This window comes from Octopus sinensis, linkage group LG2 (assembly GCF_006345805.1).
Source record: "Octopus sinensis linkage group LG2, ASM634580v1, whole genome shotgun sequence".
Lineage (NCBI taxonomy): Eukaryota > Metazoa > Mollusca > Cephalopoda > Octopoda > Octopodidae > Octopus > Octopus sinensis.
In genome coordinates, this window is record NC_042998.1 from 100037187 (window position 1) to 100055407 (window position 18221).

General features: G+C 35.2%; 1 protein-coding gene across 2 annotated transcripts in view; it reads left to right on the forward strand.

Moving 5' to 3' along the window:
* LOC115223477 (transcription initiation factor TFIID subunit 3) overlaps window positions 1-18221 on the forward strand; it is a 35426-nt gene that overhangs the window by 10430 nt on the left and 6775 nt on the right. For both annotated transcript variants that reach the window (XM_029794088.2, XM_029794079.2), the window contains exons 3-8: window positions 1449-1614; window positions 6695-6937; window positions 7676-7880; window positions 10040-11804; window positions 13825-13947; window positions 15999-16231. In XM_029794088.2, coding sequence (XP_029649948.1) covers window positions 1449-1614; window positions 6695-6937; window positions 7676-7880; window positions 10040-11804; window positions 13825-13947; window positions 15999-16231 — 2735 coding nt within the window. The remainder of the gene's footprint in view (window positions 1-1448; window positions 1615-6694; window positions 6938-7675; window positions 7881-10039; window positions 11805-13824; window positions 13948-15998; window positions 16232-18221) is intronic.

The following is an 18221-nucleotide window of genomic DNA, read 5'->3' on the forward strand; positions in this document are numbered from 1 at the left end:
ACAGAAACAGGTGTGCTGCCGCAAAGGAAATATATAAGAACCATGCCGAAACAGACAGTGGAGCTCGGTGCAGTCCTGTCAAACTATCCAATCTATGCCAGCATGGAAGGCAGATGTGATGATGACGACGATGTACATAATATTAGAATAAGAAACTACCAATAGTTTTTTGCTATTAAGGCACGTGGTTAGGCAAGTTTTTATAACATGACTTGTGTCTTCAAGATTGCTTGAAGACAAGAGGCACATTACAAAACCTACCTAACCACATGTCTTAATGGCAAGGAACTATTAGTAGCTCTTACTGTAATACAGTATACATTAAATGATATTTCTATCTCATTGGATGAAGTACTTTTTTTGTTGACCTTACCTTAATGGAACAGTAAGCACTATATATATATATATATATATATTATATATATATATATATATATATATATATATATATATATATATATATTATATATATATATATATATATATAATATATATATATTGTGTGTGTGTATATATCATCATCATCATCGTTTAGCGTCCGCTTTCCATCCTAGCATGGGTTGGACGGTTCAACTGGGGTCTGGGAAGCCAGAAGGCTGCACCAGGCCCAGTCTGATCTGGCAATGTTTCTACAGCTTGATGCCCTTCCTAACGCCAATCACTCTGTGAGTGTAGTGTGTGCTTTTTACGTGCCACTGGCACGGAGGCCAGGCGAGGCTGGCAACAGCCACACATATATTGGTAGTGAAGGCACATGCCTCTGTGGTTTGTGTCAAGCTCACAATCATGAGGTTGTGAATTCGATTCCCTGACTAAGCTGTGTTGTGTTCATGAGCAAAACACTTTATTTCATGTTGCTCCAGTTCACTCAGCTGTAGAAATGTGTTGCGATGTCAATGGTGCCAAGCTGTACTGGCCTTTGTCTTTCTCTTGAATAACATTGCTGGTGTGAAGAGAGGAGGCTGGTATGCATGGGCAGCTGCTGGTCTTCTGTAAACAACCTTGCCCAGTCTTGTGTCTCAGAGGGGAACTTTCTAGGTGCAATCCTATGGTCATTCATAACTGAAGGATGTCTTTACCCTTTTGGTAGCTTTTTATCAATCAAGTGCACCTCAGAAAAGGATGTGGAACACAGAATTGGGGCTACACATGGAGCATTTTATATATATATATATATATATATATATATATATCACCGTGACCGACCACGTTATCAGATGTTGCTATACATCGCTGGTCACAATGCGCTTCACATTGTTTTAGCCTTCGAATGACGCCACCCCGCTGGCTAAGCGAGCAGGCCATATATATATATATATATATATATATATATAAGGTACAGCTATTTTTGAGACCATCTTCCTTGTTTTTGCTACTTAGATGTTCTCATCAGTTTAAGTTTATTCTGAACTTTTTCTCATTCTGTTGTCCAATTCTTTGTCTTCTAGATGACTACGGAATACTGTCGACAAATGCTACGGGTTGTTGTGGCCCAAATCTGCCAACATCTAGGATGGCATTCTACCAATTCCACTCCACTTGAAGTTCTTACTGATGTGACAGAGCGATATATTCTTGATGTTAGTAAACTAACTCACCAGTATGCTGAACAGTGTAAGTTTTTATTAATTACAACCAGCTTTTTATTTTTTGTTGTTTTTTTTTCTAGGGGAATATTTTTTTGAATATTTATTGAGTTGATGGTGATTAAATATCAAATGTATGAAACTAGAACAAAATGAAGCATGTTTTTTTCAATTAATTGTGTTTCTAAGTTATGATCTGCTCTCCATTTATATAATATACACTCATAACATGTAAACAGAACACAAGTGACAGATTATTTGGATCAAGAAACCTCTGCAAGTGTTCATAGGTTTTTAAAGAAGATTGTCTAAAATTCACATATGACATACATTTATAATATGAGTAAATAAGGGAATTTCTACTTAGTTGTTTCACATGCTAGAAACAGCAGCCAAATCTCCCTCACCTCATATCTTCTGGTCTTAAAATGCGAAAGGGACATAATTTAATGTCCGTTGTCCATGCTGGCATGGGTTGAACAGCTTGACTGGGCTGGCACGCTAGAAGGCTGCACCAGGATCCTGTCTGATTTGGCATGGTTTTCTTTGGCTGGATGCCCTTCTTAACACCAACCACTCCGAGAGTGTAATGGGTACTTTTATGTGCCACTGGCAAGACACCAGTATCTGCCAGGACGGCAATTTTGCTCAGCTTGATGGGTCTTCTTCTCAAGCACGACATAATGCCAGAGGTCTTGGTCATTGCCTCCGTGAGGCCCAAACTCCAAAGATTTACGATAATATAGTATTAGACATATATGCTTTAAACAAAGATGAAATGATCAGGGCTTGAATACTTTTATTCATTAGTCTGCTTAACAGAAGCTGGGGGACAAAGAACCAACATTTATATATGAAACCCCATTATAATAAACATCAATACAAAGAATTTTTCTATCCAGCAATATTTTTTTCAATTCTTGGCCATTATGCTATTAAAAAGATGCTGAAGTAATTTTGTCACAACAAATATTTCAATACATCAAAATAAAACTAAGCCCCTGTCAACCAAAGATTTTTGCTTAAGAAAAATATTTTTGAGATAATAGTCTTATAAAGTCAGACATACAATGCAGAATATTGATTGAAGCACAATGTAACTATTAGAAGTCTGAACCACAGGGTTTCAGGTTCAGTGCCACTATGTGGAACCTTGGGCAAGTGTCTTTAACTATAACCTTGGGTCTACCAAAGCCTTCCAGTCAATTTGGTAGATGTGTGTGTGTGTGCGTGTATGTGTGCATGATACTCTCTCCTTGTCTTGACATCATACAGTATTTCTAAATGAGTGACACCATCATGCAAGCGGTGTCCTTTGTTTCCAAACTTTTCTAAAAACATGTCCGGTTAAGGAGAAATGTTACCTTCCCAGGAGACAGGTAAGGGTTGGCAACAGGAAGAGCATGTGGTTGTAAAAAAATCCACCTCCACAAAATTCTGTTTGACTCATGCAGGCATAAAAAAATGAGAATTAAACCAATGAGGATATACATTTATGTATGTATACAGGCTTGTCCTTTACAGGTGCTAGTACCGGTACAACATAAAATGCACTTGTGCCGGTGCTGCCTAAATGCACTCGTGCCAGTGGCATGGAAAGAGCACCTAGCACACTCTATAAAGTGGTTGGCATTAGGAAGGGCATCCAGCTATAGAAACCATGCTATAAGAAACAATTGGTGTCTGGTCAGCTCCTGTCAAACCATCCAACCCATGACAGCATGGAAAGCAGACGTTAAAAAATGATGATGATATATGTATGTATAATATATATATATATATATATATCTAATGTAATAAATGCGAAAACTACTTTCTGTGTGTCAGTGTATCACACTTTGACCCCTTCTCTCACTATTCAATGACATTTCTACTATTGCTCATGCTGGGGTGAGAGTAATAGTAGGCATAGAGATGGTGAGGGTGGTGGCGAAGACAGAAAGAAAAAGGGAGGGAGAGAAAGAGAGACAAAAAATTTAGGGAGAGTTGATGATGTTTTATTAAAAGTAGTAGTGTTGATGGTAGCAGTGGGGGTAATAATGAGAACAAGTGGGTATGTGAGAGAGAAAGGGACTGTACACTCAACCTGCATACTGAAATAACATACCGAACAAACATACTGAACACTGATGGTAATGGGGTGATAGAAATAATATAAGCTGTGGTTGTGATAGAGGCGGAGGTGGTGGTGGTAGCCGAGGCATTCAGGGTTGACAGTGGGAGTAAGCGATGTGAAAGACAGTGGTAATGGTGGTGGTGGAGGGGAAGGTGACAAAGTCAAAGGTATTGATAATGATGGCATCAGAAGTCTGAATGGTGTGTGTATGGCAGATGTGGTGGTACTGTTGTTTGTCATGCGGCTTTGCAATAAGTTCCAAGTTGACAAATTATATCATTGTTTTGATGAAAATTATTCATTGCTTGAAAAATATTGTTCAAGTTTAATAAAATTTGATATGTACTCAATGCATGAAGTGTCATTGTTGGTCCCAAGGCCTAATGAAGAGCCCTCCAAGGAGCTAGCTTAAAAGTTAATCCGATTCATTTTATTCTGTGCACATGTGTGCTATTTCAGTTGAACAAAGAATCAGAAATTATTTATCAATTTAAAATGTATTTTTTTAAGAATGAAAGTATTCCAACCATGACTATCCTTTCTTTTTTCAAATTCAAATTTCAACTCAAACTGGGGCCATAATTTTATAATAAATGAAAATTAATAAAATTTAAAACACTTTATGATAAAACAATTTAATATGTAATATTGTGATATAATGCAATTCAAAATAGTAGTTTTTATATATGTATACTTACATCCTGGGTAATACAAACACTTATGTCTATCTATTTAAGAGCTTCATAGGCATTCCTTCATTGATGATGCTCAAGACTTCAATATTAAAACCAGCCTGATGTTGATTAATATATAATATATTGATTGACACCAGCCTGACTTTGATTACCAAAGATGATTGTTGTGAAAATTTTTTAAATATGTTAAGAGTTAAGAGATGGAAATAATGAATAATAGGTTAAACTGCTGCTATTTATTTTTGCCTTTGTTGTGTTGCATATGTATGCTGTATAATATGTAGTTTTACATCTACTGTACAAAATCTATTTATATTTACAGTGATGCAACGATTTTTATTATTTAAATCTTGTAATCCTTTAGAAAACTTAATGTTTACATTATTTTACAACCCTGTGACGAGTAATCACTGATGTTAGTGTGTGTTCATTAAAAAGATTTGTCCTATCCTGCTATGATGATATTTAAGTTGATGACATTGTTAGTGAGCCTGATGATAATGAAACTGAGGCAAACAATTATTAGTGAGGTGTTGACAAGGCTGAGGTTGAAAATGTCAACTACGAGGGGGAAAATCCTGTATACATGCAGACATGACTGTGTTTGCTTCCTGACAACATGGTTTCAGGTTCAATCCCACTGCATGGCATCTTGAGTAATTCTTTTCTACTATAACCCTGAACCAACCAAAGCCTTGTGAATGAATGTGCTAGATAGAAAGTGAAAGAAGCTCATCAAATGTGTGTATGTATATATATATATATACTACATAAATAATATTTTTATAAACAAGTTACAGAGTTCAGTCAGTTGTTTATATTTAAAAATTGTCACTTCAAATCAGAGAATAAATATCATTATGACATATATTATATTCAGTTATATATATAACAATCAATAATATGTATGAAGAAAATCATATCTTTATTTTAAATCACACCTTAAGAATCTAACAATTGCTTCAATTGCATTAACATATATATACATCATCATTATCATCATTGTTTAATGTCCACCTTTGAATTAATAATATGTTTAAAAAATCTATGTCAATACAACATTATCAAGGTAATCCAAATTGGTGAAATTCTAACTGAAGATCTGAAAAAATTTTAGCTGTTAAAAAACACTAACAAAAATAAACAAACCAAATTTAACTTAAGACATTCATTAGTTATAGACATTCATTATGTAGAATTATTTTCTGTAGTTTTTTCTTTAGTTATCTATTAAGCATAACGTAGAATTCTTGTCTGCAGTTTTTGTTCTTTAGATATCCAGTGACATCATCAATTCTAGTAGATAAATATACTCATTTTCTATGTTAAGATATTTTTTTATGTAGATTTCAAATTGTCAAAAAAATATGGAATTAGTATGGTAGTTTTTATATCTTATTTTTATAAACTAAATGAGTTATTCAATGACTTTGTTCTTGGTTGCTGAATGAATGAATGTCTAAAGTTAAATTTGTTTTGGTGGTTTTCAACAGCTAAAATTTTTTCTGATGTTCAGTTAGAGTTTTACCAATTTGAATTACCTTGATAATGTTGTGTTGACATAAATTTTCATACATATTACTATGAATTTTAATAATATTATGTATGTATGTATATATGTATGTATGTGTATGAATATATATATATATATATATATATATATTATATATATATATTATGTTAGTGCAATTGAAACAATTGTTGGATTCTTAAGGTGTGATCTAAAATAAAGATATGATTTTCTTTGTACATGTTATTCATAGTTGTTAATACTCTGAATTTTTTTATATTCTGCATAAATATTGTTGAATCTGTCATACATGAGGATTTATGTGGGATTTGCATTCTACATACATTTATTGGTATCTTCTTGGAAATTTAACCTTATTCTTTTATACTGAGTGCTTAGTTTATATCTGCCAGGATTTTATAAACTCCTTTTTTTCTTTTATATATATATGTGTGCATATATGTATGTATATGTGTGCGTTTGTATCTCTTTGTCTTGAAATAGTCTGATGGTTGTAAAGGAGCACCACTGTCATACAAGCAGTGTTGTTCACGTCCAGTCTTCTGGTTATGGCAAAATATTACCTTGCTTCGAAACAGGTGAAGCTTGGCAACAGGAAGGGGATCCAGCCATAGAAAATCTTCTTCAGTGAATTCTTTTTGACCTATGCTAGCATGAAAAGCAATGATTATAGCGAAGCTATTTGTGTGTATGTGCATGCGCACGCGGGCAGGCAGGCGTGTGTATTAAGAACTGATTGATGGATTTCTGAATATTAATATTTCAGATGGACGCACAAAAGTGAATTTGAATGATTTAGGTTTGGCCTTCCGTACGATGGACATTAGTATAAGTGAATTAGAAGACTACATCAAACATGTTGATGCTTTTCCATTTGAGAAAGAATTAGTGGTGTTTCCAAAGCCCAAAAAAACCAAGTTAGGATTTCCTAACCCAAAGAGCCGTGAGATTTACCATCGAGAAGAACATATTCCTCATTACTTGCCTTATATGTTTCCTGGTATGGAAGGTAAGACACTTTTTATAAAGTTATTTGCTATTCTCTTATTTAGATTCTTTTTAAATATCTCTTTTACAAGTTTTACATTCAGTTTTACATACCAGCATTTTTGGAATGATTTAAAATTTGAATTATTGAAAATTGTTAAGGCATGTGTTTCTTTATAAGTTGATGCCTTTTCTGCTGTTGACCATGCAGGAGTTGAACCCACAACCTTATAATTGTGGGCCCAGTACTCTAACCACTAGACCTCATGTTTTTATAACCGGACAGATTTTTACGTAAAACTGTTTGTTCAAATGAAAGTGATGTGTATGTTTTGGAATCAAGGTTTCCTTTGATATACACCTCTTGTAGCAGCAGGAATTTTATCCATTCACAATTTTAAATTGCAAAGAAAACTATGGACCTGTTGAGAATTGAAGGGAATTTCCGCTATATGCTGTTTGTAGTAGTTGGATTGGTAGTGCAGAACACAATGGCATTAGAGTCTTGCCTTCATCATCATCAACTTTGCATCTGTCTTGGTAGGCTGGCATTGGTTGTCTATAGAATGGTTATTATCCATCTGTCTTATATGATGGTGCTTCTACATGTATTTCTATTTCTAATGATGTTTAGCTTTAAAATAATTTTAAAAAGATATTTGTTCTTCATGTATTATAAATGCATCTACAACAGTAAATAAACAATCTGATTTAATGTAATACTTCTATTTTTTGATACAATAGCATTTCTATCTTTCAGATGAAGTTGAGGCTGAAGAGGAAGTATCTCCTCCTCCATCAGAAACTCCAGCAGCTCAGGCTGGAAACACAACTCCAGTATCGCTTCCCAACTCTCAAGAAGCAAAAACTAGTGAAAGCCTTTCTGAGACAAGTCCAAACTTAAGAACTGGTGAGAAAAGGCTCCTTAATAGTCCAACAGATGGACAAGTATATAAAAGACAAAGGTAAGGAAAAGTTACAAATATTTCTTTCACTAAGATGTTTGGGGCATTTTAAATTCTAAACTCAATTGAATAAGCATTTTTGGTATTGTTTACTGAAATTTATGTTAGTTTTCATAAAAACGACTATTATTTCCACCTACATTCATCCAAGAATATCTGTGTATCAAGTTTTTTTTTAAATTGCCACTTTGTGTCAGCTGTACATATGGCAAAAGTGATTAGTAGTGTAACATACTCAAAACTGCCAATGGGAGAAGAAGAATCTGCCAACTGTGGATCCAACAGAGGAACCAACAATTTGAATAAGCAGTAGCATAGTAGATAAAGCCATGAAGGATATGAAAACCAGGAAAGCCCCTGGTCCATCAGGAATCACTGTTGAGATGCTTAAAATATCTGGCAGTGTGAGTTATGATCTAGTCACCTGTATAGTTAATCAAGTTATTCACAATGGAGTTATACCCCATGACTGGTGTAGCAGCTACAAAGGTAAAGGTGATGCCTTAGACAAAAATAATTACAGAGGTATCAAATTGTTGGATCAGGCAGTGAAAGTTATGGAGAGGGTCATAGCCCAACTAATTAGGAAGAGAGTATAGTCTAGATGACATGCAATTTGGTTTTGTGCCAAGGAGAAGCACCATTGATGCTATATTTCTAGTAAGGAAGTTACAGGAGAAGTACCAAGCCCAAAATAAACCCCTGTACTTGGCTTTTGTTGACATGGAGAAAACCTTCAACAAGGTCTCCTGCTCCCTTATCTGATGGTCAGTGTGGAAAGTAGGGATAGATGAGAGCTGTACAAGCCATGTACAGGAATGCTATCAGTAAGGTGAAGGTTGGCAACGGATATAGCAATGAATTCAGAGTACAAGCAGGGGTTCACCAAGGGTCAGTCCTTAGCTCCGCCTTGTCCATCATAGTCCTCCAGGCAATGACAAAGGAATTTAAGTCAGGCTGTTCTTGGGAGCTCCTCTATGCTGAATCACTACCAGAACTAGAGAAGAAATTTCAGGTGTGGAAGCAAAGTCTAGCAGTTAATTTAGCAAAAAACCAAAGCCTTTAGTGAGTGGGAAAGCAGACAAATCACAAATTCCTTCTCAATATGCAGAAAAGGCATAGGTAGAAATTCTATAAGATGGACACATAAGAGGTGCAGCAATATCAGAGGAAGGTTAACAAGGAAAATAACAGATGCACAGGTACAATTAACACTGGAAATATACAGAAAATAAACTCCATCAAATACCAGATGGGATACCTAGAAGTAGTTGATAGCTTCTGTTATCTAGGTGACCAAGTCAGCAGTGGAGATCAATACTCCGAGACTAGCTGCTAGAATAAGAATAGGCTGGGCAAAGTTCAGAGAGTTCCTGCCTCTGTTGGTAACTAAGAGCCTCTCCTTCAGAGTAGAAGGAAGATTGTATGATACCTGTGTGTGAACAACCATGCTACATGGCTGTGACTGCTGAGGACATGCGTAGACTTGGAAGAAATAAAGCAAACATGATTTGCTGGATGTGCAATGTCAGTGTGCATGTATAACAGAATGTAAGCGTTTTGAGAGAAAAACTGGGCATAAGAGGCATCAGATGTGGTGTGCAAGAAAGACAACTGTGCTGGTATGGCCATGTGATACATATGAACGAGGACAGCTGTGTAGAGAAGTGTCAGTCTGTAATTGTGGAAGGAACCTGTGGAAGAAGTAGACCCAGGTAAACATGGAACAAAGTGGTGAAGCATGATCTTTGAACATTGAGCTCACAGAGGTAATGACAAGTGACCAAAACCTTTGGCAATATGCCATGCTTAAGAAGACTTGTCAAGCCAAGTGAAATTGTAGTTGTGGCCAATACCAATGTCATGTAACTGGCATGAGAAAAACACCCCTTACATTCTTGGAGCGGTTCATATTAGGAAGGGCATCCAGCCATAGAAACCATACCAGACCAGAGTAGAACTTGGTGCAGCTCTCTGGCTTACCAGTTCCAGTCTAACCATCTAACCCATGCCAGCATGGAAAACAGATACCAAATGATTATGATGATGTATGTGTGTGTTTTAAAGTAGTATAAATATTTTTCATTGAGTAAAGATTCTGAATGCATTTACTTACCAGTGGAGTTGAGAATATATTTGAAATTATTTTTTCTTTATAGGTTGACCAATAATAATTTGCCTGAAGAAGCTGGACATTCGCAGTATGAAATGACTGGTGTGAAGATGTTGCCTTCTGGTTTATTATCCCCTATGAAGAATGAAGGAAAGCTTCCTGATGCTTCTCTTCCACAGATTTTTACACCTGTTGAGAAAAAGAAAGAACCTGTTGTTAAAGAAATTCCAAAGAAAATTGTGGCTGGAGTGACAGGTGATGGTTCAAAATTAGAAGATAAAGAAAACATCACAGTGAAAAAGACCAACAGTAATCAAAAGGATCCGGGAAAAGTCAATCCTACAAAAACACCTGTGAAATCTATCAGTAAAAATAGTTCTAATCTTCCTCCAAATAAAGCAGTGAAAAAAAATTCAATTGCTAAAGGAAAAATCACTAAAATAACAAAGAAATCAGCTAACAGAACTGCGGTAGCAGCCAAATCATTAAAAGGAAAAGTAATAAATAAAAACTCTGTGAAGAATGCATCTAATAAAAGCTCAGCAAAGAATGTATCTAATAAAAACTCATCTAAAACTGATGGGCCACCTCCTGGAAGTCCAGGAAGTTGCTTGAAAGAGCTTTTGCTTCATCCAAAAGCAGAAAAGAGTAAGACAACAAAAGGTGATAAGAAGCTTCCTTATTCTTCATCCCCTTCTATTAAGGCTGGTGGTACTCCTGTTAAAGTACCAAGTAATTTATTAATGCCTGCCAATGCAATGGCAATGTCTAAGAGCTTACATTCACTTCAAGATGATGATAGTTCAACAGATGAATCACCAGAGCCACGTCTTATTATTGCCGAGTCAGATCCAAAACCCAAAGAAAAAGGTGATTCAAAGTGGGGAAAATCTGCCAAGTATGATAGTATTCAAGGTGGTGGTAAGAAAGGAGAACAAGCAGCTCAGGACAAAGGTAAAGCTGGTACAACAAGCACTGGGCCTAAAGAAAAGAAAACAGCAGCACAAAAGAAAAAGAAGGAACCAGTCAAAAGAAGTACATCAGAAAGTATTGATGCTTGCATCAACACAGTGGTGCGCAACTATAGTGCTGCAGCCACCCGAGAGAGAAAACAGAGGGAGCTTGATGCAATACCCAAGACAGACGCAGATGCATTGGTTGCTGCTGCGACTGCTGCTGTTGTGTCTGCAGCTGCAGCAGCCACAGCATCTTCAGCGGCTCTTAATTCAACTGCTGTTTCTAAACCTTGTGTTAAATCTGAAAGCCTAGAACCAATTAAGAAAGGTGACAAAAAGCCACAAAAGAAGAAGAAAAATGTGACAAAGGAAAAAGTAAAGAAATTGAAAGCAAAAACTGTTGATGAACTAAATGACAAAGAAAATGCTGAAGTGCCTGATAAACTCAAGGAGAAACTGCAACAAAATGTCCAACACCAGAACTCACCTGGTCCTGACAGGACTCCACTTGCTTGTCCTGATAGATATGCTTCAGAAGCTTGGAAAATCTATGATTTTGATGGCAGTCCACCTATGTCACGTTGCTGTTCATCACCAACTCAAGGTACCTCTTCCCTTAGTGTATCACCTTCTCCTAAGCAGATGTCACCTATAGTTATGGATTCACTCACTCTGCTTTCAACAGCTGCAACAAGTGCAGCAAATGCAGCCATGGGAATGCTTCCTTCAACTCCATTTATGCCTACAGATTCCAGTAATATGTCAATGCAAGATACTGACCTTTCACAGCTTAAAATGAAAATTGGGCTCAAGAAAGGTGGCAAAGGGAAAATAAAATCGAAGCTGAAATCAAAGGTAAGTCAGATTAGAAGACAATGAATAAAATTAAAAAGCCAAAAAAGATTATTCTAATTCAGAAAACAGAAAATTGATTCTTTTACAGTTCAAACTGAGACTTAACTCTGTTTTCTATGTAATTTTAAGAAAATATGAGACAAATCATTCCCTGCATAAGATGCCAGTCTATTGCAGTTAACTTTTTCATAAGATAAGTAAAGCTCACCATTCCAAGCTAACACTGGTTAATTTTGCAATGCTACTGGTAATTACAGTGTCATGTCATTCTACTCTGGTTCTGTTATGTTTATCAACTGTGTGTGATCATAAGTCTCTTCACTATTAGCACAACACATTGTCAGTAACAACAAAAGACTGACTAGTGTACCATGAATCTCATAATTCTTGTGGCTAATTTTTACAAGATTTTTATTGAATTATTTTTACAAATTTGAACACTTTATTCCTCTATTTAGTCTACAATTTCCCTTTCTCTGTTTAACCTGACACTAAATCTACTGCTGTGGATGGGAAGTCAATTTCATTAAATGATTATTGAATGATATGCCCAAGGGAATCTGCATTTAGAGATATTACTGAATATAAATTCTGCTTTTCAAATTAAATGTCGTACTGTAATAAGTATAATAACAACTAGCAGTACCTGTGAATGTTTCATGGAATTAATGGTAAACTTACTGGGTTATTTCTGAAAATTTTATCCAAAAATCTGAAAGTGTAGCCTGTGTTGTGTCTGTATCAAAAGATAGTTGCTCACCTGCTAATCATTGAAAAGTGAGAGAAATTGGAATATGATTACTTAATGCACTTTATATGTACACTTTATATATTTTATGCACAATTTTATAGACTTAATACACAGCACTCTCCCTCTTTGCCTTACCCTCTTTTTCTCTCTCCCTTTTTTTCGCTTTTCGCCTTTCATGTCAACTAACTACATGAAAGCATTACAGGCGGCTAAGTAAACAGAGGAGAAAAACAGTTCAAAAATAAAAATTACACATTACACTCACCACTGCCTCCCCTCCCCTTCAACTAATCACACGGAAGTGTTATGGATGGGCTGCATAACAGAGGAGCAAGCAGAATTATTATAAGATTCCAAGAATAGAATATTAGTTGTTGCTAAGTCACTCTGGTTAGCTTTGCTTGATTAGATCCATGAAACAGTGATATATATTACTTTGTTTAGTAGGTTAAGTGACTATGTGGAAGTACCCTTGTAGGCTTGAGATTTATTACTTGTTGGTGAGCTCCAAGACAGATCTGATCCAAGAGTCTTATGATAAAAAACATTTCAATATGACAATCTCATCTATTTTGTTTTCAGGCACAGTTCATCTAGGTCCACATTATTCCACTTTTAAGATTTTAGGAGGATTTTGACTGTTGTTTTAGCAGGTTGAGTAATCACATAGAGACTCCTTCAGTTTATCCAACCAATATCTATATGACACCATTGAATATTGGCTATGTTTTACATCCATTTTTTCTGTTATTAAGTGTAGGATTGTTGTGGTTTTTGATATTTGAAAATATATTTTTCTAAACTAAATTAAAGATCTCTACTTTTACTCAACTGTACATTGGAAGTGGTTCTGAATTTTAGCTTGAGTTATGCTGTGTCTATGCTATGGGGAGGTACATTCTTCATTAGGGAGGGTCTTTGTATCTAAGAGCAACCATGCATCCCGCTGTTTGGTGAAAATGAAATTGATCTGGTTAGCAGAGTCACCTGATTGATAGGTTATCAGGTGGCTGGCTGGCTTCCTGAAGTTGGTGTTGTAGATCAGAAGGTTATTTGCATCACGGCTTCCTGAAGTTATTGTTGCAGACCAAAAGGTTATTTCACTAATTTCAGAGTAATTATTCTGCCAATATCCAAAATGCCATACTCTTTCTACCAGTAACCTTGTAGTCTGCTGAGTATTCTTGTCTGTACTTTTTGTGTTACTGAAGTCATTAGCCTACCTCTGATGGTAATTTGTCACCTCTAACTTTAGTGCTTATTTTCTAGATAAAAGAACACAAGAAGGAAAAGAAAGACAAAAAGAAAGACAAGGAGAAAAAGAAGAAAACAAAAGAAAGAGAAGAGAAAAAGCAAAAGGATAAAGAACGAATCAAAGAGGATAATTATCAGGTAAGTGATGTAATTTTATTCAGTTTTATTAAATGACTTCATTCCAAGCAGTAATTCTTTCAAATGGCTTTACAGTAGTCTACTTATTGTAAAAAGTGACCTATTAAAGGAGGGTCCTTGTTAGTATTAATATTCTAGCTTATTAAGGCAGCCGGCTGAATTGTTAGCTTACCAGGCAAAATGCTTAGTGGTATTTTGTCCATCCCTATGTTCTGAGTTCAAAATTCCACTGAGGTCGACTTTGCTTTTCATCCTTCCAGTATCAAAAAAGTAAGTACCATTGAGGTCACTGTAACCAACTTACTCCCTTTCCCAAAATTGCTGACCTTGTGCCAAAATTTAAAATTGATATTCTAGTTTATTTTCTGCATAACTCTTCTTGAATTTTTTTTTTAATCCCTTCCATTGTAGAAACAAAGATTAACAACTTAGTAATTTTCGAGTATTAAATTGTTCATAAATGAATGCACATGGACTAGCAGTTAAGATATTGTGCTCATGATTTTTAGGTCATAAGTTCAACTGGAACCAGGTGTCACATTGTTCACTTCTTATTGTTCTAGTCTTTCCAGCTGAAAATATGCACCAGGACCGATGGCAACTGGAGGTTAATCTTGATATAGATTGACATCCCATTTAGTGTCAACTCTTGTATTCTATGTTGCTTGAACACTTCTGAAACAGAAATAAGCTCTGGCATAATGCACCTATAGGCTTGAAACAAGAAAGAAGAAATCTTTTAGATAAGCTTCTCAGCTAATTTTTACTTATTCACAATATTTTCTACACTTCCTAACTATGCAGTCACTTTCTCTATTCCAGCCCATCGTTTAATTAACTTTTAAACATTTGGTATTATATCAGATTAAACTCACTTTGTTTGATCTATTTCTCAATTACATCATCTGAGTTGTTTTGACCATCCATTACTCATATGATATATAGTCCCTGTTAGCTCTGCATGGACTGAAATTATTTAAAGGAAGTTAACTAATTAAGTAAAGCTTTTGATTGACACTTTTTGAAGATACTTTGCCAATTTATTATGACACATGTCATTTAAGATTTCAGACATAAATCATTTGGCTTCCCTTTTAGGAGTTTTTGTAGGAAGTGTAACTATTTCATTCGCATAGTTCAATTGGACTGTGTCTCTGTTGAGGTATTGTCTTCAAGGATGTATTCAATTATATCAACCTTAGTATTTGTTTTAGTTTGATACTTTTTTTATCAATCTCTATTTATTGAACTACTAAATTACAATTTTCACTTGACACCAGTAAATATAAAAACAGATCAAAATAAGGATAGAGATATGGATACAGACATGCACACGCACATGCATACACACGTATGCGATGGGCTTTTATACAGTTTCTGGACACCAATTTCCACTCACAAGGCATTGATCAACCCAAGGCTACAGTACAAGCTACATGATCAAAGTGTCAAACAGGGATCGAACCCAGAACCACTATATTGTGAAGTGAACTTCTGAACCTGTAGGATTATATTCAACATAAACTTTTTTTTCCTCAGAAATGAGTATATGTTAGTATATGAAATAGCAAACAAGATTACTAAATTTTATTCCAACAGGCAAATATTTTATTTAAATAAACCCTAACCCTAATTTCTCACCAAATCAAAGAAAACCATTGAGAAATTAGCTGTTTTTCTGGTATTTAGGAAAATAATACTAAAAAATAAAGTCATAGAATTTCAGATTTTCGTCTTAAGCAAAATTTAATTTTGGAGGTGTATTTGCGAGGCAAATGATTTTAATCTGAGACCATGAGTTGAAACTAAAACAATTGCAGTGTGGAAAACACATATTAATCATTGGAAAAATAACCAAAAAAACAAAGTGTTAACTTCACTTAAACATTTATTATATGTAGTATTGTATCAAAATGTTCATTGCATGAACTGTGACCTGCTTATTGACATGTTACACTGCATTTTTCATTCTTTTGCATATCATAAATGATCTTCTTTTAACATTGGATGTTTAATGCACTGTTAATTTTAATTTTTTTTTATTTTTGTAGTGTACTGTTGTTCCACAGGATGGTCAAATATCAACACCACTTTCAGTGCCACGGCTCAAGTTAAACATCAAACTTGGCAGTAGTACACCTGTTGCAGTAGCATCTGATGAAGGAAGTAATAAACCTGCTCCACCACCTGTTTCTCTCTCTATTACTGAACGTTCACCTAGCAATGCCGCTAAACGAGAGCCACCTCAGTCACCATCTTTATCAAGACCTGAAATTCCAAGGCTGTTAGTATCAATTGAATTTTGTTTATGTATATATGTATGTCTGTGTGTGTGTGTGTGTGTGCGTATGTTGCTTATCACTGATTTATGCTACTTTTCCATGCAGATTTGTACTGATGGAGTATTTTGAGGCAGTGTTTATGGTTGGATGCCCTTCTGACATCAACTTTTTAGTCACCTTATTTGATATGCAGGGAATATGATGCATCTGTTCTAAAATTGAGGATACACACACAATATGTGTGTGTGTGTGTGTGTGTGTGTGTGTGTGTATATATATATATATATATATATATATATATATATATATACACACATACACACACACACACATAAATGTGTATGTTTTCATCATCATTGTTTTATACCTATGCTTTTCCATCATCACTTCTTATATGTGAACACTGTGTACCTATTCTAGAACCAAGGTATACATTTATATATATATATATATATATATATATATATAATATATATATATATATATACATATATATCTATATTGTATAGAGGGCATTATTACACATAAATGCCTCACACTAGGAGGGACAAAGTCATTACTACCAAAATGTCCCTCCTAGTGTGAGGCATTTATGTGTAATAATGCCCTCTATACAATATAGATATAATTAATTTGCTCAAAAGAAAAAAATTATTTTCGAATTCTTTTCTTTTATGAGGTTTTCACGCTAGCTACCCGATAATTTCTTGTTAAGATCCCTTATTAAGAGATTATCCTTAATTGTTAAACTTATATACATATATATATATAATATACTTTTATAACTGGGAGGAATAGAACTCACAGAATAAAATATTTCTATTTTTTCTTATTAGACAAGGAGCTTCAATGATTTCAGTCACTTTAGATCTATGTGTCCTTGCAGCTCCTCAGTTAATAATATGTGCATAAGTTTATATGTGAATATGTTAATACACTTATGTACATACTTAAACACTTATATATTCACTCGGTAGATTTTTATTATGTTTCACTCTCTTATGTGAACCTAGTTTATCATTTGTCTATATTCTGAAGATACTCCATTAATTTTTTTATCCTGATGTCTTAATGAGATATGGTTCAACTGGCAGACTTTTGTTTGATGAAAACTGAACAACCAGTTCATGTTTTGATATTGATTTGCTGTAAGAAAGTATAGCACTGTTATTTCACAATTGTTATTCTTGGAGAAAATGATGCTGATGATAGTCAAGAAGCAAGAAATGCATCCCTGCTCCATCAGAGGGGGTCATGAAATGAATGTTAGTGTTTTTTAACAAGAGTTGTCCTCAGCAGCAAATGACAGTGAAAACAACCTTTGTGCAAGTCAAATATATCCCAAAGTTATTTGAATTGATTTAAATGTGTGTGAACTACAATCTCTGGCCCACAGACATACTGTATTTTCTATTTGCCAACCTGAGCACCTTGTCACCATTATCTATGTCTTGTAACTCCTTTGCTCAATCTCCCCTCCCTCCCCACATTTTTTTTTTTGTTGAATAGCCATGCAGATCCCTCTGCAGTGACCTGCTCTGCCCTACCTCTCTCATAGTAATCTCCTTGTCCACTAGCATGAAACTGACCCACCACTTACCCCCAAGTCTTGTAGTTCTGCAAACTGCATGGTAACTTAGACCATGTGGGTGACACATAAAAAGCAGCCAGTCCATGCTGTAAAGTGGCTGGCATTAGGAAGGACATCCAGCCATAAAAGCCATGCATTGGAGCTCAATGCAATCCTTGAACACATCAGTTCCTATCAGACTGTCCTACCTATGCCAGCATGAATGATAAATGGTGATGGTAATGATACCATTAACCTCTGCTTCTCTGAATTAAATAGCTGCATATCCACCTGTTTCTTACTTCTCTCCTCTCTCAGACTCTGCAATAACCACTATGTGCAATCTGTCACTTTCAGAACATCAACCCTCTAGAATTATTCCCTTTTAACATAATATCCTATGGACAGTGACATAGAAAATT